The 25,612-nt window shown below is 38.8% G+C and overlaps 2 protein-coding genes across 15 annotated transcripts in view; one reads left to right on the top strand and one right to left on the bottom strand.

The window, feature by feature from the left end:
• GIN1 (gypsy retrotransposon integrase 1) overlaps positions 1 to 19,321 on the bottom strand; it is a 33,762-nt gene extending 14,441 nt beyond the window's left edge. Inside the window, exons 1-5 of one of the 4 annotated variants that reach the window (XM_044947266.2) lie at positions 19,185 to 19,244; positions 15,224 to 15,277; positions 8,135 to 8,280; positions 6,194 to 6,387; positions 4,282 to 4,587 (exon numbers count right to left, since the gene is read on the bottom strand). In XM_044947266.2, coding sequence (XP_044803201.1) covers positions 4,282 to 4,587; positions 6,194 to 6,387; positions 8,135 to 8,280; positions 15,224 to 15,273 — 696 coding nt within the window. In that variant the 5' untranslated portion in view covers positions 15,274 to 15,277; positions 19,185 to 19,244. Of the gene's footprint in view, positions 1 to 4,281; positions 4,588 to 6,193; positions 6,388 to 8,134; positions 8,281 to 15,223; positions 15,278 to 19,184 lie in introns of those variants that run through there. The other 3 variants (XM_006056403.4, XM_044947267.2, XM_025292172.3) reach the window with 3 other exon arrangements.
• Positions 19,207 to 25,612, top strand: part of PPIP5K2 (diphosphoinositol pentakisphosphate kinase 2) — an 83,872-nt gene continuing 77,466 nt past the window's right edge. For 2 of the 11 annotated variants that reach the window (XM_006056401.4, XM_006056400.4), the window contains exon 1: positions 19,391 to 19,653. The gene's annotated coding sequence lies outside the window, so the exon portion shown is untranslated. Of the gene's footprint in view, positions 19,333 to 19,389; positions 19,654 to 25,612 lie in introns of those variants that run through there. The other 9 variants (XM_025292163.3, XM_006056402.4, XM_025292164.3 and 6 more) reach the window with 7 other exon arrangements.

Below are 25,612 nucleotides of genomic sequence, written 5' to 3'. Positions count from 1 at the left end.
ATTGCTCTTTACAGCATTGGACCTTGCTTCTATCACCAGTCACATCCACAACTGGGTATTGTTTTTGCTTTGGCTCCATCCCTTCATTTTTTCTGGAGTTATTTCTCCACTGATCTCCAGTAGCATCTTGTGCACTTACTGACCTGGGGAGTTCCTCTTTCAGTATCCTATCATTTTGCCTTTTCATACTGTTCATGGGGTTCTCAAGGCAAGAATACTGAAGTGGTTTGCCATTCCCTTCTCCAGTGGACCACATTCTGTCAGACCTCTCCACCATGACCTGTCGGTCTTGGGTGGCCCCACACAGCATGGCTTAGTTTCATTGAGTCAGACAAGACTGTGGTCCGTGTGATCAGATTGGCTAGTGTTTTGTGATTATGGTTTCAGTGTGTCTGGCCTCTGATGCCCTCTCGCGACACCTACCGTCTCACTTGGGTTTCTCTTACCTTGGACATGGGGTATCTCTTCACAGTTGGTTATTTTACCACATCAGTTCAGTTCAGTTCAGTCACTCAGTCGTGTCCGACTCTTTGCGACCCCATGAATCACAGCACACCAGGCCTCCGTCCATCACCAGCTCCCAGAGTTCACCCAGACTCACGTCCATCGAGTCAGTGATGCCATCCAGCCATCTCATCCTCTGTCGTCCCCTTCTCCTCTTGCCCCCAATCCCTCCCAGCATCAGGGTCTTTTCCAATGAGTCAACTCTTCACATGAGGTGGCCAAAGTACTGGAGTTTCAGCTTCAGCATCATTCCTTCCAAAGAAATCCCAGGGCTGATCTCCTTCAGAATGGACTGGTTGGATCTCCTTGCAGTCCAAGGGACTCTCAAGAGTCTTCTCCAACACCACAGTTCAAAAGCATCAATTCTTTGGCATTCAGCCTTCTTCACAGACCAACTCTCACATCCATACATGACCACAGGAAAAACCATAGCCTTGACTAGACAGGCCTTTTTTGGCAAAGTCATGTCTTTGCTTTTGAATATGCTATCTAGGTTGGTCATAACTTTCCTTCCAAGGAGCAAGCGTCTTTTAATTTCATGGCTGCAGTCACCATCTGCAGTGATTCTGGAGCCCAAAAAAATAAAGTCTGACACTGTTTCCACTGTTTCCCCATCTATTTCCCATGAAGTGATGGGACCGGATGCCATGATCTTCGTTTTCTGAATGTTGAGCTTTAAGCCAACTTTTTCACTCTCCACTTTCACTTTCATCAAGAGGCTTTTGAGTTCCTCTTCACTTTCTGCCATAAGGGTGGTGTCATCTGCATATCTGAGGTTATTGATATTTCTCCGGGCAATCTTGATTCCAGCTTGTGCTTCTTCCAGTCCAGCGTTTCTCATGATGTACTCTGCATAGAAGTTAAATAAGCAGGGTGACAATATACAGCCTTGATGTACTCCTTTTCCTATTTGGAACCAGTCTGTTGTTCCATGTCCAGTTCTAACTGTTGCTTCCTGACCTGCATACAGAGTTCTCAAGAGGCAGATCAGGTGGTCTGGTATTCCCATCTCTTTCAGAATTTTCCACAGTTGATTGTGATCCACACAGTCAAAGGCTTTGGCATAGTCAATAAAGCAGAAATAGATGTTTTTCTGCAACTCTCTTGCTTTTTCCATGATCCAGCAGATGTTGGCAATTTGATCTCTGGTTCCTCTGCCCTTTTCTAAAACCAGCTTGAACATCAGGAAATCAGGAAGTTCACAGTTCACATATTGCTGAAGCCTGGCTTGGAGAACTTTGAGCATTACTTTACTAGTGTGTGCTGCTGCTGAGTCACTTCAGTCGTGTCAGACTCTGTGCAACTCCATAGATCGCAGCCTACCAGGCTCCCCTGTCCCTGGGATTCTCCATGCAAGAACAATGGAGTGGGTTGCCATTTCCTTCTCCAATACATGATAGTGAAAAGTGAAAGTGAAGTTGCTCAGTCGTGTCCGACCCTCAGCGACCCCATGGACTGTAGCCTACCAGGCTCCTCCGTCCATGGGATTTTCCAGGCAAGAGTACTGGAGCGGGGTGCCATTGAGATGAGTGCAATTGTGCGGTAGTTTGAGCATTCTTTGGCATTGCCTTTCTTTGGGTTTGGAATGAAAACTGACCACATACAAATTTTACCACATACAAATTTCTGATTTTTAAACACCCCAAATTTGGTGATTTTTCCATTCAAATTTATGCCTCTGTTCCCTAAGCCTGGAATGTCAAGTCAGTCTCTGGAGTTTTTTGTTTTTTTTTTTTTTAAAAAGGTAATTGAATTTTTGTTTGTTTCAATTAAAAAACACAAAAATTTTAATTTATCTGAAAATAATTTTGGTATGTAGTAATCCTAAAATCATATTATAGAAATAAATAGAAATAATTAGAAAATTTTTATTTATGCTATTAACTAAATTAAATGTATTAAATAATCCTTCCCCAACTCCACTCTCTTGTGATACCAGCTCTATCATTTTGAACATAATTACCAAACTCTGTGCCAAATGGCCCCCTTGGCATCTGTTGGACACCTTGGAAACTACTAGCTTAAGGTAGTTTACGGTTTCAACATTAGATTAGGTAAGACTACATTCCTCTTGATAATGATGTATCTTTATAGAAGTGTTCTTTGACAGGTGTTATGATTCCCTAGTAGCTCAGACAGTAAAGAATCTGCCCGCAATCCAGGAGACTTAGGTTCAATCCCTGGGGTGGGAAGATCCCATGGAGAAAGGAATGGCAACCCACTACAGTATTCTTGCCTGGAGAATCCCATGAACAGAGGAGCCTGGCAGGCTATCGTCCAAGGGGTCACAAAGAGTCGGACATGACTAAGTGACTTTTGCTCTACGCTCTATGATAAAAAGCAACAATTGTATAAAAATCATTGTGAAACACGAAATGATTACAGTGTTTAATCTGATTCCAAGGTTTGAAAAACTGAGCAGAGGTCAACAGGTATATATATCCCATTAGTAACTAACTGAAGGTATTTAAGAATGAAATGAAAATAGTTTTCTTTCAATTTATGACTACTATTCTCTTAAATGGCTAAGTGATTAGGACATAAACACTAAGTTGTTTGGACCTGTGTGGGAAGAGTTAACACAGCAGAACTAAGGCTGCTATCCTGTGAAAGTCCTGCTTACAAAGTTGGCCCTTGGCTGATGACTAGGAACCTGGATTCTGTGAGGGTTTCTACCATTCCCTAACAGATTAAGGATGGCTCATGGTGCCTAAACTGTTTTACAAAGAAGGTGGGTTTATGCTGAAAACTTCTTTAGAGAGTCTAGAATTTTGGGTGCCAGCATGATCAGCTTCCAGTTAAAATCCCAGGCACCACGTCTGTAATAAGCTTCCCTAGTAGACAACAATTTACATGTGTTGCTACAACTCTTCACTGGGAGAATTAACCATGTCCTGTGAGACTCCACTGGGAGAGGATGTCTTACAAGTTTGTTCCTGGTTTTCCCCTGGACTTATCCCCATGAGCCTTTTCTCTGTTAATCTTGCTTTGTATCCTTTAATTACAAAAATCTTAGGCATGAGTATGACCATCTGCAGAGTCCTCCTAATGATTTATTAATATAAAACCTGGAGATCACCTTAGGAACCCCCTGACCCAAGCCCTAACTATTTAATAAGTATAACTTTAGGTATTTCTTCTGGATTGAAATATCAAAGGTGCTGTGAACTTAGACAGTCTGGTTATTTATACCAGTCTTTTGTCAATTGTAAAAATTTAATAATATACCTCTAAATATAGTAGTTATATTCCTTTATTAGATTTTTTGTATATATTACTGTCTGCTTATTCTTTAAGGTTAACTTTAATTTGGATAAAAAGGCCAGGGCAAGGGAACATGCTTCCTCCTTTTTAATGCTGATTAGATATCCATTAATCATATAAATTAATTTTGATTTTAGAAAAACTGATATTATAATATTGAATATTCTCATTCATGAAATGATGTATAATACTTCTCCATTTAGTCAATTTTCCCTCTACATGTCAATCACAGAATTTTTAAGCTAGTAGCAAAAAAAGACTATTTGGTCCAATCTCATTTTAGTTTGAAGAAAACTAAAGATAAGTTTACAATTATTTAGTGGCATAGTAAGTACTGATACTAAAATACTGGTCTCTTAATTTCCAGTTCAACTACTTTTGTACTATACAATATTAAACCTTTATATCTGTAGGAATTTATCTAAACTTATTAAGTATCATATAATAAGCTGTGTTGTGCACTGAAAAGTGAGTAAAATATGCTCCTAGATCTAAGTACTTTATTTGTCTTACCTGATGAATGAATTCATCTCTTTGGTCCATTATTATTTTCTGAGGAGGCCCATATAAGAAAAATATGTTGATAATAGCTTTAGAAATTTCTGATGCTGAAACATCACAAAGAGGCAAAATCACAACCCATTTTGTGAACAAATCTGTCATGATTATAGCATATACATGACTTCTGTTGCTTGTATGAAATGGGCCCATCAGATCAACAGTAACTATACTCCATGGATTCTCCACTTTGAGAAGGTGCTGTTTAGGTGCTAGAATAACTGTATTTTTTGCCACTTGGCAATGCTGACAAGCATATACCTATAAAACGGGCATATAATAAAGAAAAGATAGACAAGTGTTAATATATCCAATATAAAAAAAGCAGTATTATAAATCTGAACTTTGTAACGGTTGATATAGGTACTTTATGTTTTAAGGGAGAAACTTTTGGACTGTACTCAGAATAAAATGAAACCTATTCAGAATAATCAAATATTTGCTATTAATTAATTAATTGCTATTAATAATTAATTGAAATCAACTATTCAATGACCACGTTAATGGGTCTTATTCACATGGAACATAATTCTGGTTTACAATCAATAAATACTTATTAAATGAATAGATCTCAAAACACATTTGCTATAATTTTACATCAGTATGTGAGTATATAATTTCTATAAGCAAAAAAGATTTTTCTTTTAAAGATACCACTCTAATAAGTTCATTCATTCATCTACTGCAATAATATTTATTAAAATATAACTTTATTCAAGCAATATTTTTAGATGCCAGAAATTCCTCTAGGTCCTAGGAAAAGAGTACGAACAAAAATCCAGCCCATGCTGTCATGGAGTTTTCATTGTAGTGAGATGAGAAGATATAATTTGACCGACTTATGGAAGGTGCCATTGTTCAACATATTTTCGGAACTCTATTTTGGAAACTACTTTCAAATTAAGGCCTGAACAAAAATTTTAAAATGATTTTACTGAAATATAGTTACTTTTGATTAAAATTTTTATTTTCTAACTTAAACTAGTTCTCATCACAAATAACCTTACATCCAAAAATCAAAAAGATTTGACAAAGATTTCACTGAATGTTGGGAAAGGAGTGTGTGGCACGTTCTAAAGGTGAATACAAACACTGAGGTCTTTGGAATACCTTCACAGACTCACAAATGATACTTGGTTAAATTAAATATGTTAATTTTTTATGCCTGAAATGACAGTCTTTTAATGCACTATCACAATTACTAAAGGATCCTCACACATAAACCAAGGAATTTCTACCGTTTGCTACAGACAGCACATGAGCACACTAGTAGGGGTCAGCTGACCTAGCAGCAAGAATCCCTGAATTTTCTATCAGAAGAAGCTGAAGGTCCTGATGGGTTATAACGTTACAAAACTCAGAATAACTTCATTATCTTCACAACTTGATTTGTTGGTTGGGGGTTTCTGTCATACTTGACATTTTCTATGTTAAGACAGTAACAGGCACAAAAGATGAGAAACATACTGGGCTTGAATTATCACGAACATATTCTCTTCTCAAGAAAAGACTGTATGAATGTCATTAAAAATGTAGTGACTTATTTTTAGTCAAAGAAACTTCAGCCCCATTTAAATTCTGCCACACAAAATAGTTCAATGATGAAAATCTGTGCCCAAGATAATCTAAATGTAGTAAATTCAAATATTTAAATAATGTTTTGTTCTAGTTCAAATTATATTTCAGTGATTTTAAAGAAGACTTTTGAAGGGAAATAAAACTCTCTTTAAATGTTCTGCACAAAAAACTACCCATACAAAAAGTACTTAATGAGAAGTGATATCTAGAGTTAATCTAAAGCAGTAATGAATTTTGAATGTATACCATAAAGACATTATTCAAAATATTCTAAAGACATAAGCCATACCCACTGTTTGACATCATTGGTCACAGAAGTCCAATAGTAACTGGATTCCACTAGAGTAAGGGTTCTGGATATGCCATGATGGGCTCCAGTGTCATTTTCATGGCATTCTCTTAGGACTTTCTTTTTTTCTTCTTCTGAAACAACTACCAAGCGATCCTGTTTTCTGTCTTTTCCGACATAAAACAGCTTCTTTTCTGGAATAAAAAACACCAAAATGATATCATTGCAATTTGTAGACATCTATATAGTTTTAAGATAATCACAGCCTTATCTTCAAACCATGAGGAATTTTTGTTTTGGTTAAATCTTTCTCCAAGATAGAATATTTGTGATGATGCTACCATACAATCTGAAACATCTTCCACTGTTATACTTACTGGATATGTAGAACTAGCTGCTATAGTTTTGTAGCTATCAAATCAAGTAGAGCTAGCTTGTTCACCACAGCACATGGTAATATGGGAGTATAAAATCATCTTCCTATGGGAGTAATCAAACTAGAAAAACACTTGCAGCAGGCATCTCCTAAAAATGGCATGAATTAGCAAATAAATTATGTACAGATAAGCAACTTCTGGAATAGAATTTTCCAAAAGAGCATTTCATCAGAGCTGTATTTTTGTAAGCCACCACCTCTCTTAAGTTTTTCTGGATTTGAGTAGGAAATAGAGTTAGTAAAGCCAAGAAAGTAGCAGAACTTTAATCTTCAGGACAGTTCTGCTTTCCATTGGAGACACCTAGAAAGAGTCTATGACTGAGGAATGTAATCAGGGCATGAAGAGAACTGCCACTTCTCCAGTGTGGATGAATATTCAAACTCCAAAAGACACCATTATTAGTGTGCTTAGCTAAGAATATGCTGAGTGGAACTTGAATTAGAAAGTAAGCAACTTAAGGCCAGGAGGCTAATCTATTTCATTCATCAGTGTATTCCCAAGGCCTAAAATGTGACTGGCACATAGTAGGAACTCAGTAAACAATCGGTGCATAAATCATTAAATGAACGAATGAACGAATACTCTTTAGTGTAAAATGTAATAGGTGTGTAAGGGACATAAGAGATGCAGGTTCAGTCCCTGGGTGGGAAGACTGCCTGCAGAAGGACATGGCAACCCACTCCAGTATTCTTGCCTGGAGATTCCCATGGACACAGAAGCCTGGCGGGCTACAATCTACGGGGTCGCAGAGTGGGACGTGACTAAAGCAACTTAGCATTCTTAAATTAAAGGGAGCTACTGGAAGGGATGTACACAGGGAGAAATAAGCAGGTATTTATTTATAATCTTAGAATTTTCTTGACCTGCTTTGAGAAAAGCCTGATTCTGTACCTACAGGCAAAATTCCCGTTAATAACACCAACATTCATTTAGCCATCTGGTGACTGTACTTATTGCTTATCTATCTCAAACTTCTCTTCCCTTTTGGAGGAGGAGGACAAAGAGGGGAGAATGATCATAATCTTTCAAGATAAATATTCCACTGCCTTTCAAACATTTAATTCGCTCAGGGAGATGAGGAGTTCAAAGATAAATATGATCCTGAAACCATTTAACAGCAGGGAGAGGGAGGAATCACGGAAGTAATAGAGTAAATAAGTTAACTTTGTCAACATTTTCGTATTAGGCATCAAGTCAGTTCTTCATTGAGGGTGACGTGAGTGCCTGCAAGTGCACCACTGAAGTAGGACTCACCAAGGGACAAGAGCGGTGTTAATTTAGGCAAGTGTTCTGGTTTTTTTCATGCTATCATTTTCTGTCTATGATTTAAAATGCCCCTTTCATGCTTACTAGCTTTCAGTTAGCTTCAATGTGATTTTTATTTTGCTTTCGACTGAACGCCATTATCAATTTAAGCAACAACCAATTGCTACAGAAATCCTCAGGACTCCACATGGAGAAGCACCTATATAAAACTCTATACTAAAAACGGGGGGTATTTTACCTTTGAAGACAAATTTTTTTGCTGCTCTTCTTATGCCACTTCTCTCACTAGGCAGTGTAGTTGGATGATATTCACCAGTTCGTTTATAATATGCAATCTGTTTAAGATGAAGGTCACCATTTTTTCCACTACGAACCATCATGAACCTAGGTAAAAGGTATTTAAAGATACAATTTAAGTGATAAGCTAATTCAGTTGCTATTTCAGTTCAGGCTTGTGTCATATTTGTGCTTATCCATGAATTGAACTTTCCTGGAATATTATCAGTGACAAGAAATAATTGCAGTACAGAAAAGGAACAGGATGATGTATATGAACTAGAATATCCAGATGCTGTTTTTGAGATACAACATGACACATTATCTTGTCTCTTTCCAAGTGAAAAGAAATACTGAAAAATTTCCCCATACTAGGAAAAAAGGAACAAGTACACTTCAAAAAGTTTTGCTTAAAGTCTCTTATTACACATCACTTGAAATGTTACTTATATAGGATGGTTCTGTTATGTGACATTTAAATAAATGATAGGTGATAAAAGGAAAAATGTAGTTTTATGTTACTTCTAAATATATTCATGGTCACAAAAATCTAATCATTTATGAAAAAGATCCATTTTTAAAATGCTCAGATGATAAATGACAAAGAAGATTTTAGCTATGCTAGATTTCATACACTATTCTGAACTACATGGAAGCTAATTTTTCTTGAACAGAAAAGATTTTTGTTCTGTGTGTACTTTCTCTGTGTTATAAAAAGTCTGGCTGTACTGGCCAAAACAAAACTTCTCTATTTTAGACCCTAAGCATTATGAAAAACCATTACATTAAAAGAAAAACATCTTTTCTTTCATATTTTCAGTTGAAACAAACTATTCTGTGCTGGTTATTCCGTCTGTCACCACCTAACTGATCCAGATATATTTTTGACCTTACTCTCCCTGCTGCTGTACCCTAACAGACTGACCCTTACAGACTGCATTTACAGTTTTTTGGTTGGCCTTATCCAGCAGGAGGTATGAGCAGTCAAATCAGGCAGCAGAAGACATCAGAATATTTATTTCCCAGGTCCTTCCTTGGTTTAAGCTGCAACCCTCTACAACCATAGCTCCTTACCAGGAAGCCCATCTTCTGTGTCTCTAGCTCTTACTGGAAGTCTGTACCATTTCCTCTTCTTGACACTTCAGCCCTAGAGGTGGTAGCTATTTTCTGCTGTCACTAGTCTCCAAGAGCCATGTTGCCTTCTTTGACCCTTCCCATCAGGTGTGTAAACAGAAGCTTTATTAAATTTTCTTTAAAATCCCACCAGAGTATATCTTCTGTTTCCCACTAGAAATGTTAACTGATGCAAAGACTTAACATTTTGAATTTTCAAAATTAATATGGACGTTTACTGACCACCAGAAGATCTAAGGATAAGGCTAAAAGAAAATATTTCTGCAGAGAGAAGGTCAGAACAAAGCAGAACAGACTAGGCCTATGAACTAGGTCTTAAATAGCCTATTAAGTCTCTTTGCCAATGAAACAGCACTTTGCACATTTAATAACCATCTTTCTGATCTTTTCACAACTCTGGAATATCAGTATGTTTCTAACATCCCTTAACCTTAGATTAGTATAAAGTGTAGGCTATTTTAAAAGCAAACGTTCTGCAAGGCTAATTCTCTCCTATCATAACTAAAAGACAGGTTAATTATTTCTATAAAACAGTTTATTCTAATTAAATTCTTAATATATAATTTTTCCATTTTGTAATAAATGGTTACAAACAAAAATCAAACAAATGTACCTTATTACAATTTCTAAAACATCTCAAAAATAAATGGATCAGACTTTAAAAATCATTTATAAAACTACAGTAAATACAACAGTGAAGTCTTGGCATAAGGTTAGACAAACAGGCCATGGAAATAGAATATAGAGTCCAGAATTAAATCCACATGTATACAGTCAATTACTTTACTACAAGGGCATTGATTCAATGGGAGAAGAGATGGTCTTTTCAATAAATGATGCTGAAGCAATTGGATATTTGTATCAGAAAAAAATTAATGTCAACCATCTACCAACATCTACAAAATTCCAGATAAATCATAAACCTAAATATGAAAAGTCAAGTATAAAGCTTCTGGATGAAAACATAGAAAAAGATCTTCAAAACCTTGGGAAAAGATAAAAGATTTCTGAAACAGGAAAAAAAAGTCCTATTCATAAAAGAAAAAAATTATAACAAGTTAGATTTTATTAAAATCAAAATCTGTTCATCAAAAGACCATTAAGAAAGGGAAAAGATAATCCACTGACTGGGAGAGGATAACTTTAATATATATATCTAACAAAGGACTCATACCCGGCAAATACAATGAATTATGACAAAATCAAAAGGAAAAGGATAAAAATATAAAAAAACAGGGAAATACCTTACATGAAATTTCAAAAAAAGTGAACGCTCAAAGGGATAATAAGCAAGTGAAAATGTCCTCAAACATCATTACTCCCAGGGCAATGCAAACTAAAGCCAAAATGATTTACAACTATACACTACCAAAAAGGCTAAATTTCAAAACAGACAGCAGGTGTTGGGAGGATACTCTCACACATTGTATGTGTACCTGTAAAAGGCTACAGTCACTTTGGAAAACTGACAGCTTCTTCTAAAGCTAAGCATACCCTAAGGACTCGGCAATTCTATTTTTAAGTTTACATCCTAGTGAAACGAGTGTATGCCCATCAAAAGATGTGTACAGAAGTTTTCCTAGATGAAGCTGGCAACAGTAAGCACATCAAGAGGGTCTGCCCCTTGCGCACTCAGTCCTTGCTGTAGACACATCTGGTGTTCTCCGGTTCCGCGTGCTCTAAACCTCAGTGCTTTTCCAACTGACGGTGGGGAAGCGCTACTCCGCAACCTCAAATCTGCGACAGGAGACCCCTTGATGCTTTTACTTTCATGTCATTCATCCTGTCTACAGCCTTTCCTCTGCCAAAGGATTCTGTACCAAACTTCCATCCTTCATCAATTTTCAATTTAGGAAGCTGTGTGTGGTTTCAAGTAGGGAGTACAGACTGTCAGTCTACCCATCTATTTGCCTGTCATTCCAGTTTTGTACTAATTCTCCTTCACTCTTAAAAAAACAACCAACAAACAAGCAAAAATCATTTTCCTATCTTACTTTTCTCTCTAAGATACACTGACACAAGCTCTTCCAAGTCTAAGAGCCAGAAGGACCTGCTTTTTCTTAGTTTAAATCATTATGGTCTATATTCTGTAAAATTTATCATATACTATAAATGACCCCATATTCCCTATGTGACCCCATGAGGTCATTCCCCCAATGACCCCACGTTTTCCCTTGTTGGATTTTGGGACCACCAATATTCTAAATTATCTAAAAGAAAACTTTAATAAAACATCCCAGTTTAGCCACTGAGAGCACGGTACCTGCAGAAAGATGTTTATTTTGTTTAAAATGTAAAATTCTCTGTTGCCTCCATTTCAGAGACCAGTAAAGGTTGCAAAATCTCCTGAAGGACATTAAAAGAAAGGGGAAGAAGTCTCATCAGGCCTCTAAAAAGCCTGCAGGAGTAAAAGACCAAACTCTCACACCTCAAAGGAAATATAGACCTTAAAACACAGAGGTTTATACTAGGGAAGCAAGGATTCTTCCACACAAGCAAATCAATCCACGTGATTCACCAAACTGAAACAGGAGGATGTGGGTAATTGTAACTGGTAGGAAAAAACTGGCCATGAGGAAACACGAATGTCTGCAAAAAGCACAGTGATGTCTATATTTTGCCCTTACAGTTAAAAACCTCTCTGAGTTCCCACAATACCCCTCCCCCTTTCCTTCTCCAGGGTGTCTTAGTCCATTTGGGTTGCTGTAGCAATGTATCCTAGACTAGATGACTTAATAATAACAAACATTTGTTTCTCCTAGTTTTAGAGGCTGGGAAGTTCAAGAACAAGTGGTAGATTCCCTGTCTGGTGAGCTTGCTTCCTGCTTCATAAATGGCATCTTTGCTACATCCTCACATGGTAGAAGGGGTTCAGGAGCTCTCAGAGTTCTCTTCTATAAAGACACTTATTCCATTCCTGAGAGGTCTACCCTCAGGATCTAATCACCTACCAAAGGCACCACCTACTAATACCATCTCATTAGGGCTTAGAACTTTAACATATGAATTTTGGAGGGATAAAATATTCAGTATATAGTGTTGAGGTAACTCTAGTTTCTTACTAACGGTATGCATGCACCTCTGGTCAGTGTTCCACTTCTCAAACCTGGGAATCAGATTAAACACTGTCACCTTCTTTCCTTCCTCCATACTGGTTTTCATGCAGTATTTCCATTATTACCACAGCCAACATCCAAAACCCAGTTTTGCAAAGATGTAGAAGAAAGGAAAGTAGTGTGACCTAATGTTGGAACTGTGAACTAGCAGTCCACAAGACATCCGACAGACGCTGAATATAGCTGTGTTTCCTCTGAAGGTTTAAAACACTTCACGGTACCCTGTGAATTCACTATGATGTCCTGGAAAGCCTTGGCACAGAGTTTGACAACTGTGAGTTAGGCATTTAATAAGTAAACACAAATTAGATTTATTAAATTTTCAGAGATTAAGAAAAGGTTGTAGACTAATAACACTGATATTATAAGTCACTTAGAGGTACAGTAATGCTCAAAATTCTCCAAGCCAGGCTTCAGCAATACGTGAACCATGAACTTCCTGATGTTCAAGCTGGTTTTAAAAAAGGCAGAGGAAAAAGAGATCAAATTGCCAACATCCGCTGGATCATGGAAAAAGCAAGAGAGTTCCAGAAAAACTTCTATTTCTGCTTTCTTGACTATGCCAAAGCCTTTGACTGTGTGGATCACAATAAACTGTGGAAAATTATGAATGAGATGGGAATACCAGACCACCTGACCTGACTCTTGAGAACTCTGTATGCAGGTCAGGAAGCAACAGTTAGAACTGGACATGGAACAACAGACTGGTTCCAAATAGGAAAAGGAGTACGTCAAGGCTGTATATTGTCACCCTGCTTATTTAACTTCTATGCAGAGTACATCATGAGAAACGCTGGACTGGAAGAAGCACAAGCTGGAATCAAGATTGCCGGGAGAAATATCAATAACCTCAGATATGCAGATGACACCACCCTTATGGCAGAAAGTGAAGAGGAACTCAAAAGCCTCTTGATGAAAGTGAAAGTGGAGAGTGAAAAAGTTGGCTTAAGGCTCAACATTCAGAAAATGAAGATTATGGCATCCGGTCCCATCACTTCATGGGAAATGGATGGGGAAACAGTGGAAACCGTGTCAGACTTTGTTTTTTTGGGCTCCAAGATCACTGCAGATGGTGACTGCAGCCATGAAATTAAAAGACGCTTGCAAAGTTATGACCAACCTAGATAGCATATTCAAAAGCAGAGACATGACTTTGCCAACAAAGGTCCATCTAGTCAAGGCTATGGTTTTTCCTGTGGTCATGTATGGATTTGAGAGTTGGACTGTGAAGAAGGCTGAGCACTGAAGAATTGATGCTTTTGAACTGTGGTGTTGGAGAAGACTCTTGAGAGTCCCTTGGACTGCAAGGAGATCCAGCCAGTCCATTCTGAAGGAGATCAGCCCTGGGATTTCTTTGGAAGGAATGATGCTGAAGCTGAAACTCCAGTACTTTGGCCACCTCATGTGAAGAGTTGACTCACTGGGAAAGACTCTGATGCTGGGATGGATTGGGGGCAGGAGGAGAAGGGGACGACAAAGGATGAGATGGCTAGATGGCATCACTGACTCGACGGACGTGAGTCTGAGTGAACTCCAGGAGTTGGTGATGGACAGGGAGGCCTGGCGTGCTGCGATTCATGGGGTCACGAAGAGTCAGACACGACGAAGCGACTGAACTGAACTGAACTGAACTGAACTAGAGGTACAGACTAAACGTTTCCAGCATTTCTTTAACTGGAACTAAAGAAACCTGGCAGAAAACAAGTTAATACTAAGTTCCCTACGTGTATAACAAAAAGCACCTATCAGGTCATTTTCTTGCATCTCTTTCCTACTGCTGCTGCTGCTGCTAAGTCGCTTCAGTCGTGTCCGACTCTGTGGGACCCCACAGACAGCAGCCCACCAAGCTCCGCAGTCCCTAGGATTCTCCAGGCAAGAACACTGGAGTGGGTTGCCATTTCCTTCTCCAATCTCTTTCCTAAGCACTTCCTAAATAAAGAAAATAAGGCAGGTGGTAATTTCACAGAAGAAAAAGGCATTCCATTTCATTTTCTCTTAGTAAAATTACTTTTTACACTTCTTTAACACATCATTCTTGATGACATGTATTTCTAATTTCCAAAATGTTCAGGAAATAAGACTCTCTAATTTGAAAGACCAATTATTACTAACAGGAGAGTTAGTTTATTTCATTATTTCTATTCTGTTTCATTATTCTATTATTTCTATTCTTTCACACAATTATAATATAGAAAAGGATACTAAAATATATTTAATCTTCAAGTAGGGAAAGATGAAAAGATTTTTGAAAAATTAAATATACCACATCACACAATGAAAAATTAGATCTCGACTAAGAATACTTTAAAACAGCACTGAAAGGAACCCCATACAATATCCCATTTTCCAGATAAGAAAAAAAGACCTCAAGGGGTTAATTTAGATTGAAATTGACTGGTAAATTATAATATTCAACAATGGAAGTAAATAGCATTAAAAAATTCTTCTACAGGCTTCTGCCTGGTGGAAAAAAAGATCACTCCCCACCCTAACAATGAAAAAAGCTGTATAAACTTACTAAGATGTCAATTCTCCCCAAATTGATTTACAGAATCAATGCAATGCAAACAGAAACCCAACAAGCTCTTTTGTAGAAATCGACAAGCTGATTCTAAGTGGTGCTGGGGGTATGTCAAATTCCTGGTCAGGGAACTAAGATCCTGCATGCCTTGTGGCACGGACAAAAATAATAATAATAAAAAAATCGATATGGAAAACCAGATGACTAACAATAGCTAAAACAAGTTTGGAAAACAAGAACATAGTTGAAAATTTGTATATTACCTTGTTTCAAGACTTACTTATTGCTACTGTAATCAAGACCGGGTGGTACTGGCAAAATGATAGCCATCAATCTATGGAACAGAATAGTATTCAGAAATACAGCTACACAGAAATGGTATTTACTGATTTTTTTACATAGGTGCCAAGGCAATTCAACAGAGAAAGAGTAATGTTTACAACAAATGATGCTGGAGCAACTAACTAAACATCCATATTAAAAAAGATGAATCTCAACAAACACCTTACACCATACAAAAAAATTAAAATTATTCACGATGGTTTACAGATCTAAATGTAAAAACTAAAGTTAGAGAATTTCTAGAAGACAAGTAAAAGAGAAAATTTTTGTAAGCTTAAGTTAGACAATGACTTCCAGATAGCAAACATAAAGAACCACTCGTAAAAGAAAAAATTAAACTTATGTTCTTTTTAAAATACTGTTAAGAAAACAGAGTAATCACAGCTGGGAGAAACTATTTGCAATACACATATATAATAAAAAAAAGTGGGTCCAGAATCTATAAAGAACTGTCAAAGCCCAATAATAAGAAAGCAAACAATCCGATTTTTAAAGTGTGCAAAAGATGTGAACAGACACTTCATCAAAGAAGATATGGTTAGCAGATGACATGTAAAGACATTCAACACCATTATGCAATGAAAAACACAAATTAAAACCACAAGTTTTTGCTGCTGTTCAGGTGTTAAATCGTGTCTGACTCTTTGTGACCCCATGGACTGCAGTCTGCCAGGCGCCTCAGTCTATGGGGTTTTTCCAGGCAAGAATACTGGAGTGGGTTGCCATTTCCTTCTACAGGGGGTCTTCCCAGACCAGAGATCGAACCTGCATCTCCTGCACTTGCAGATGTATTCTTTACCACTGAGCCACCTGGGAAGCTCTCAATCACAATAAGATACCACTACAAATCCATCAAAATGGCAAAAAAAAAAAAAAAAAAAAAAAAATCTGCCAATACTAAGTACTACCAAGCATGCAGAGCACTGCTGGTAAGACTAAAAAATAGTGTAAACATGTTGGAAAACAGCTTTAACTTAAGAGAAATGAAAGTACATGTCCACACAAAAATCTGTATGTGAATGTTTCTAGAATATTTATTCATAACAGCCAAAACCTAAAAACAATCTAAATGCTCATCAACAAGTGAATGGATAAACAAATTGTGGTAGATCCACATAGTGGAATATACCCCTCAGCAAAAAGGAACTACAAATATATTTAATAGGAACGAATCTCAAAATTATTGGACTAAGCGAAACCCAGACACAAAAGGCTACAAACATACTACATGCTACTCTTTTTATGACATCTAGAAAAGCCAAAACTATAGATGGGAAACAATTTTTTAAAATTAATTTTTAAAAGTAACTACAAAAGCAAATTTTAAAAACAGCTGCAAACATGTATATGGTACTACACTGTGATGATCCTCACAACATCCTAAGGGGTAGGTAGTAATTTTGCATACATTTTAGAGATAAAAAAACGGAGCTTCTGAGAGATTGTCCACATTCCTCAAGGCAATAAAGTGAGCCCATCCATTGACATTTAAACCTTGGTCTCTGTTGTTTCAAATTTCATGTTTTTCCAACCTCAACCCCTCTCCCCCACTAATTTAATTATTTCTCATCCTCAGCTTTCATAACATTGATACTTGGTTCAGGCTTCTGTTAGAAAAGCTACAAGGTGACTTTTATAGGGACACAGTGGCTATTCAACTATTTGTAAATGAACAAGAATTACTTGCATTTCCTGACAGGAGAGGTAGCATTAATATAAAAAGAGCACACGTTTCAAAGGTGACAATTACTTCACTTCAGAAAGGGCCTATCTAAAAAGGTAAGGCTTTTAGGAGTCAAAATTTCTAGCATGCAACAGTTACCTAAGTCTCAGTAACCATGTTTGACAAAACAGAAATATTACTTATCCTTTCTTTTTCACAATTATAAAGACCAATGAGATAATGGATTTGAAATGCTCTTTGCATATGGTAAAGCAATATATAATTAATGTTAAAATGTTTAAGTATTTATCATCCATAATACTCAATACTGTTCTGTCAGTAAAGACGGACGACAAGAAGAAACAGAAATGCATAAGAAAGAAAAATTAGTTCACAAAAAGCAGAGCCTTCTGAGTGACAGTGTTCGTCACTCAGTCCTGTCCGCCTCTTGGCAACGCCATGGGCTATAGCCCACCAGTGTCCTCTGTCCACGGGATTCTCCCGGCAGAATGCTGGAGTGGGTAGCTAGTCCTTTCTCCAGTTCTTCCCAACCCAGGAATGGAACCCGGGTCTCCTGCATTGCAGGTAGATTCTTTACCGTCTGAGTCACCAAGGAAGTCCAAAAGGAAGGCTAAAAGTTTCCTGCGCATGTTTGCTATTTACTTATTGATGAAACTTAAAAGAACTAATAATTTTTCCCTTCTTGAAAGTACATTCACTACTTGGTCCCTAGAAACCATTCCAGCAGTTAATTTGAGAAAATGGCTTTAAGCGTAATACTTAGAACAAACAAACAAAATGTCTGTTTGCAAATATTATTAAGGAAAGAAATCGTTTACAAGGGAGAATTAGGTGGCTTGAGTTATAAAGATGAAGATTACATTACACCTTTTTTTTTGGATATGCTCATATTTTCAAGAATTCTTTGACAAATAATTGCTTGTGTGTTGAAATGCCTAGGAAAAGGCAATAAAGCTGTCTGATTACAATTCCTAATTGATGAACTGTTAGTGTCAAATCTGATTATTTTTTACACTTTGTCCCTGGTAAAACATTAAATGAAACCAGTGAATACTTCTTTTAAGTGCAAATACTTATTACTTAATTCCTTTAATAACTTTATCTTGTGCGCAACACAGGCAGTTAAGTACCACTTTAAATAAAATTAGGATCTAACTGTGTTTCATCTAGGGCAAAACCCATCAGGACCACCTAATTTAAGCCTCTAAAAAGTTATAATATGCACGAGTTTCAACTTTAAAACTTAAAATCTGTAATATTTCAATGAGCATTTTACTTGGGATCATTAATTTTATTCCTGCATTACTCTATTTTAATCTCTGAAAAATTGGAAGACCACAATTTTATGTAACGAAAACGACTGGGAAATCCAATTACACAAGACACTTCCCTATAATCTGCTTCGCTTCAGCGTGCAAATTTCACTTAAAAACGCCTTCATCTCCATATGCAAATGAAGCCACGTGTGAGAAATGAATTTTTAAAAAAACTATTTTCCCATTTTGGTTCAGACACACTAATTTAAAGAAAACCCACAGAGGTGTAATTTTCTTTTAAAACAAAAGGACAAGATTCTCCTGTTAGCTCGCATTGCTCTCCCCGCACCGATTTTTGATCTGGGGCAAAAACGGGAAATAGCTGATGAAACGACAACCAGGATAAAGTAAGGGGGGCGGGGGGTTGGAGGGAAGAGAATCCTTTCCTTTCAGCCAAATGCCACACTCAACTTCCGAGTTTGCTCCCAGTTTCAGATGCCACTTTGGGCATTCCCAGAGCGTTCTGGTTACCTGTTAACTAACTCTGGGGTAAGGTCCAGCTAAATTTAGCGTAAGCAAGAAAATGACCCGTTAAGTAAAACTCAGGGTTCAATCTGGTTATATATATATTTTTTTACACTTTGTCCCTGGTAAAACATTAAATGAAACCAGTGAATACTCCTGTTAATACGTATTACTTAATTCCTCCAATAATTTTATCTAGGGTAGGCGCCTCCCTCAGCCCGACAACGGAACTCGCCCCTTGGCCGCTCGGCGGGCGGCGGCAGCGTAACGCCCCAAACAGGGCCCTCCCGCCCCAAGGGCGCCTGCGCAATCTCCATAAAGCCAATTAAACCCTTCTTTAAACTGGTCGCCCCTCCCGGCTTTGAAATTAGTCAGGTCTCGCCTCATTTTAAAACGATCAGCAGCTGTGAGAGCACACTAAAACGACCACTCACCGAAGTGGTCCAAAAGGCTACCGTCAAGATTTAAGCTTCCTCTCACGACTTTTGTGGTGCTGCCGGAAGCGGAACTATCCGCGTGGTGGTTTACAAGGGGCGTGTTTCTGCCGGGGGGGCGGGTGTCTCGGAGACGCGGTCAGAAAAGGTTAGGCGCGGATCGTTTGGCTCTTGCCGGAAATCGTTCCGCCCGGGGAGGATTTTGTGTGAGACCCAGAGGGGGAGGGGAAGAGGCGTGACCGGGCTTCGCGAAGTGCGGTTGTACCTTCGGTACCTCTTTGTGGGCCTTTCAGTTGCTGCTCAGGAGAGGGCACCCACGTTCTCGCTAGCAGCTGGAATTTTCTTTGACGGGCGCCTCAATCCTGACCGCCCCCCAACCCCCGCTCCCCCGGGATTAAAGGGGGGCATGGAGCCCCTGAATGGACTCGGACATCTCCTGCAGTTCGCGTGATAACCGCAGCCGTGGCAGGTGCGGGGAGCTGGTGGGGCGGGGCGAGAACTGAGGAGAATCGAGATGCGGAGCCTAGTCCCCCGAGGTTTGCGGCCGCCGCAGGGCAGCTGTTTCAAAGCTCTGGCTGCCGCTCCTCCGCGGTGTGGAGGAGTGGCCGTCACAGCCTGGAAGGGATCCTTCGGCGTCTTCATTTTTCCTCCGCGACTTCCTCCTCCTCCATTCCTTCCCTCTTCTGGGCTTTTGAGATAACGGAGGTCTCACCTTAACTCGAAGGGCACTAGCGAGGGTCTGGCGGTTTCGTTCCACCAGAGTCGGCAGTCTCGAGTTTGGGGAGGGGAGGTGGAAAACGGCTGTTTTCCCTTTCCCTCCTCAGTCTTCGTCCCTCTGCCCCTCGCCTCCTCCCTCCACCCGGCTTGAGGAGACCGAAGCCCCGTCCTCCTCCGCGGAGGAGGCTGCGGGTCCCTGTCGCGCCGAACCATTTGGGAGAGGGTGGCGACCCCGCGCGCTTCCGAGGGAGAAGGGGCGGAGGCTGGGGACCCCGGACCAGGTTCTGCGCGGCTTCCTGGCGCCTGCGACGTTTGCAGTCCCGTGCAGAACGCAGCCTCGGCGTCCGCGTGCGGGGAAGCTTAGCTGTGCAAATAGGAAGCCTCCCTGCTGACCTTAGCTCTGCAGTGGGACAGGGTTTTGCTTCGCTGCTGAAAATTCCGCGTGAAAAATAGAGGTTTGGTTTCAAGCCAATTAAAAAAAGATAGCTGCAATTCACTGAGTTCTTGTGTGTCCCAAGTGCTTTACGTCTTTTCTTGTGAACTTCTCTGAACGATTCCATGAGGTGAATTAGACTGTTATTCTCATTTGACAGAGGTAGGAACGAAGGCTCATCTCTAAGCCTCACTTAACTTGCCCTAGTAAATTTTTGCTGCTAGTAAACGTTCGAACCTGTATTGAAAAGCCGGCTTTTCAGAATTCAACAATCTGAATTTTTTAAAACTATTACATTACCTTTGTCCTGCTAGTATGCGTCATGGCTTCCAGTTTCTTCACTAACGTTTTCAGTAGCTGAAAGTATTGCTAAGAAAAATATTTGCGATTTCTACTTGTGTCTGACGACCGACACAAGCTGTTTTCATGGAGCTTTACTATTCTGAGGCAGAATTAAATAATTCAGAAGCCAAAATAATTTACTTGGCCTTGTTTAAAACAAGTGATTAAATGGTTGGGCAGAAGGTGCAGGTTGTATCAAATCAAAGCTTGCTGTTTAAGTTTTAAACTCCTGACTTGCAGGGTAGTTGTTGTGAGGGTGTTAAATTTAGCAATTGGTGGAACACTTACTCCTTACCCAAATAAATGCTATGTAAAAGTACTGGGAATATATAGATGACATCTTTGTTCTCTAAAAGCATCCATTCAACTACATTTGAACAGTGCGGTAGGACTATTGGTTTTCTTATGTGGAAATGATATGGTGGTTATGTAACGATTTCTTTGGAAGGAATGATGCTAAAGCTGAAACTGCAGTACTTTGGCCACCTCATGCGAAGAGTTGATTTATTGGAAAAGACTCTGATGCTGGGAGGGATTGGGGGCAGGAGGAGAAGGGGACGACAGAGGATGAGATGGCTGGATGGCATCACTGACTCGATGGACGTGAGTCTGAGTGAACTCTAGGAGTTGGTGATGGACAGGGAGGCCTGGCGTGCTGCGATTCATGGGGTCGCAAAGAGTCGGACACGACTGAGCGACTGGATTGAACTGAACTGAACTGAAGAGCATGCCCTTGCTTTTAGGAGATGCATACTAAAGTATTTAGAGGTGACGTGTTGATGTCAACAGCTTAGATGGAAGAGCCGTTGTTGAGTCCAGTGGTGGGTATATAGGGAGTTTATAGTAAGCTGTTCTTTCAATTTCTCTGAATATTTGAAAAATTTCACAAAAAGCTGGGCAGGAAAACCATAACTCTAGTGGAAACATTAACATAGATCCAGAATGCTATGGAGCATAAAGGATGGGAGAGGGTACTGATGTGTATTTGAGGGTTGGCAGGGGTGTGGCTCGGAAAAGGCAGTGGCACCCCACTGCAGTACTCTTGCCTGGAAAATCCCATGGATGGAGGAGCCTGGTGGGCTACAGTCCATGGGGTCACTGAGAGTCGGACACGACTGAGCGACTTCACTTTCACTTTTCACTCATGCATTGGAGAAGGAAATGGCAACCCACTCCAGTGTTGCCTTGAGAATCCCAGGGACAGGGGAGCCTGGTGAGCTGCTGTCTATGGGGTCGCACAGAGTCAGACACGACTGAAGCGACTTAGCAGCAGCAGCAGCAGCAGCAGGGGTGTGACTTCCAGGCTCTTAGTTTAGTGGTTTAACAAGCCCTCCAAGTGATTGCAACGCAATACAGAGTTTGAGAACCAATGCTTTTGAGTGTGGATACTTCAGTAGCACGTACTGATTTCAAATTTAGAAGTCAGCCTTAAGAGGTATTTGTGTTTTGCACGAATAAACAGATTACCAAATCTGGCTGTACATTGATTTGCTAAAATATAGATTATCTGGTTAAGAAATGCTGCTGCAGAAGATTTGTGGTAGGTCTAGTAACTTTGGTTTTTACAGATATTCCCAGGTAATTCTGATGTAGCCAGTCCTTTATGGGACTATTGCTATAGAAAGAATCTTAAAAATGGGAAAGGCCCAACTCTGATGTTTGTATAATATAATGTCTTTAAAGTCAAACAGTTACATGTTTTGGGATTTATGACAGAGGATGTAGGTTGATTGAAATGCTCTATAATGCGGAAATGCATATGCTATATTTGGTTTATCAGGGATTCAGGTGAAATAGCAATTCATTTAGAATGTCCTGGATCTCCTGTCATGCCCATGCGATCTCATCTTGTGCTTCATTGTACCTTCCACTGGGTAGGGGGAACAAAAAATAGATTTATTTCATACTTTTAGTTTTATAAGTATTTATTAAGTATGTGTAATGCTGTGATAAGGACTATGGAGTCCTGATTTTCCCCTTAAGTGTTTATGGTGGTCTTTGGACCTGGATTTGATTTGTTTTTACAACTCTTATTGATTGTGTGATTACAGTTGAATTTCTTGAACTTTCTATGCTTCATGTGAACCTCATTTATAATGATGGGCATTTATGTACTGCAAGCATTTATCAAATGAGGAAAATATCTCTAATCCTAGGATTGCTGAGAATAATTGCTAAATCACAAAGTCATAACTGCTTCCAAACTTTCTTGTTAGAGCATGCATAGAAAATGATAGTGTTTGTGCAATGTTTCCAGGAGAAACTGAAGAGAGCAGTGTTGGAGGCCACTGGCCAGGGGGTTCCAGGTGCCAAAAATGCTGAGGCAATTTTTTGGGCATATGCTTGAAGTATTGATTCATGATGAGGCTATGTGTTGGGAGGCTCTGGGTTAACAAATTACTTACCAGATAGCAATGTTGAATAAATGTTCATTCTCTTGAAGCTTATCATGGGATATACGTAACCAAAGCAGTTAAATAATGCCAAGGTTGCAGGTGACCAAAGGTCAAAGTGAATGATTCAGAGAAAAAATCTTGGCAATTGTTAAGGAAAGGTTTGTTAGGTACTTGATGTTTGATGTGCCAAGCATCAAGAAGACAAGGCTCTGCTTCATAACTTCTGTTTTTAGCAGATCATCAGATTTCCTATAATAATAGCATGTTCTCATACGGCGCAAACACATGTTTTGCTTACTGTGTGCTTTCATTGTCCTACACTCCCCCTTCTTTTTTTGAGTTGTACACTGGTTCTCAAAGTCAGCTGCACATTAGAATCTGAGGAGCCATAAAAGTGCATGGGCCCTTCTCCCAAATGTTTGTATAAAATTGGTATGGAATATTGCCTGAGCAGTGGGATATAAGACCTTTTAAAATATAACTTAATCTGTCAAACGACTTCAAAGATAGGTACAATTTACTGAGGCTCTGAGAGGTTAATTAACTTGCTCAAGGTCACACAGGTGCTGGAATTAAGATTCACCATCAAGTCTTTTTGGCTCCAGAATCCACACTTTTAACCACTAGCTTGTTCAGTCCATTTCTGGTATTTATAAGTACCGTTCATATATCAAAAGAGAAACAAAAAAGAAGGCCTTTGCCTACCTTTATAGCAAAGCCCTTCTAAAGAATTGTCAGTATATCTTGCCTCTACTTCTCCCATTCTCTTAAATCCAGTTCCATTTAATAAAATTGAAAACTCTTACTGTGGTTTCTCAGTCCTCTGTATGCATCCTAGTTACTTTTCCAACTTTATTTCCTGCCATTTTTTCTTTATTTTCTTGCTCTGCTCCAGCTGCAATGGGCTCCTTACTTTTCCTTGGTCATGGAAAATATGCCAAGTATTTATCAGTTTTAGGACCTTTATAATTTGTTTCTTACCTGGAATGCTCTTATCCTATAACTCCATGATTGGTTTCCTCATTTAATTCAGATTTCTACTCAAATATCACTATATTATTGAGGTCTTCCTAACATACATTTATTTGTTGATTTGTGTGTTGTCTCTCTCCAAATGAGTGAATGAGACATTCAGACCTAAACTCATAATCAGATGGGGGACATACATTTATATACTTGAAGCAGTGTTGAAGACTGAAACAATTTAAGCAAAGAGAAGGGGACAAATAAATCATTAATTAATAGTCTTGGAAGAAATGTACAGGATACACATTTTTCTCCAAAAGCATATTTCTACTCACACATAATACATGCATAAAGTAGCTCAAACATTTGGGAAAATATATTGTAAAGGGACTAGTAGTAAATACAACCCAGTAATTCCATAACTAAGAACTACATTTAGTAGTTCTGCCACTGGGTCATGGTATTATTGATCTCTAAAATTTCATTTTTATGTACTCTAGACTTTTCATGATGGACACTAATTTTGAAAATTAATTTTCAACTCTGCCTGTAGAACAGGATTTTTATTGCTTCATTATAGTAGCTAAATTAGGAAAAAAGTACAATTTTAAAGTAATGCCATAAAGTGTGTACATATATACATACTTGGAGAAGGCAATGGCACCCCACTCCAGTACTTTTGCCTAGAAAATCCCATGGACGGAGGAACCTGGTAGGCTGCAGTCCATGGGGTCGCTAGAGTCGGACACGACTTCACTTCACTTTTCACTTTCATGCATTGGAGAAGGAAATGGCAACCCACTCCAGTGTTCTTCCCTGGAGAATCCCAGGGACGGCGGGGCCTGGTGGGCTGCCATCTATGGGGTCACACAGAGTCGGACACGACTGAAATGACTTAGCAGCAGCAGCAGCCACATCTAATACTGTACCTTCTCTATAATAGGTTAAAAGTTATTTGTTGAATAGATTTGCATCCATAAATAATGGGCAATATTCATTCTGTTCGGTTTTCATGTTATGTTAGTAGGGAGCATAGTTTGTAGAGTGCCTGTGGAAGCGAAAGTTTGAGTGCTTAGTCTATACCAAACATTTACTTACTCTTCACAAAGGTACCGGGTTTTATGATACTCCCTTTTTTTATAGATGAAGAAACTGACTTAGAGAAACTAGCATAATTTGTTTGTCATTTAATGAAAGCTTTAAATAGGTATATCCTGACTCTAAAACGCATGCCCTTTCTGACAGTAAATATTAGACTAGTTTTAGATGGATAGGAGGAGTAAAAAAGTAAAAAGAAACCAAAGATGTTTGCCTTTTGATAGAAAAGAAAACTGAGATCAACTTACCTCCAAGTTTTACAGTTGGAAACTTTCTTTTGTTTGTTTTCAGCACACATCTTTTATACATGAAACAGTGCAAGGGAAATAGGAATAAAAAGCACTGATATATAAAGTGAATTATTTCAGCTTTTATTCTTTAATCACAAACTTTAAAATTTCATAACAGTGTAGTTACAATTTTAAAGGTGGATAAAGGCAAACCTGGCTAGGTAAATTAGTTTTAATGTTTCATAG

Source organism: Bubalus bubalis, chromosome 9 (assembly GCF_019923935.1).
Source record: "Bubalus bubalis isolate 160015118507 breed Murrah chromosome 9, NDDB_SH_1, whole genome shotgun sequence".
NCBI classification, from domain to species: Eukaryota; Metazoa; Chordata; class Mammalia; order Artiodactyla; family Bovidae; genus Bubalus; species Bubalus bubalis.
This window is presented reverse-complemented; position numbering and strand designations above follow the sequence as displayed.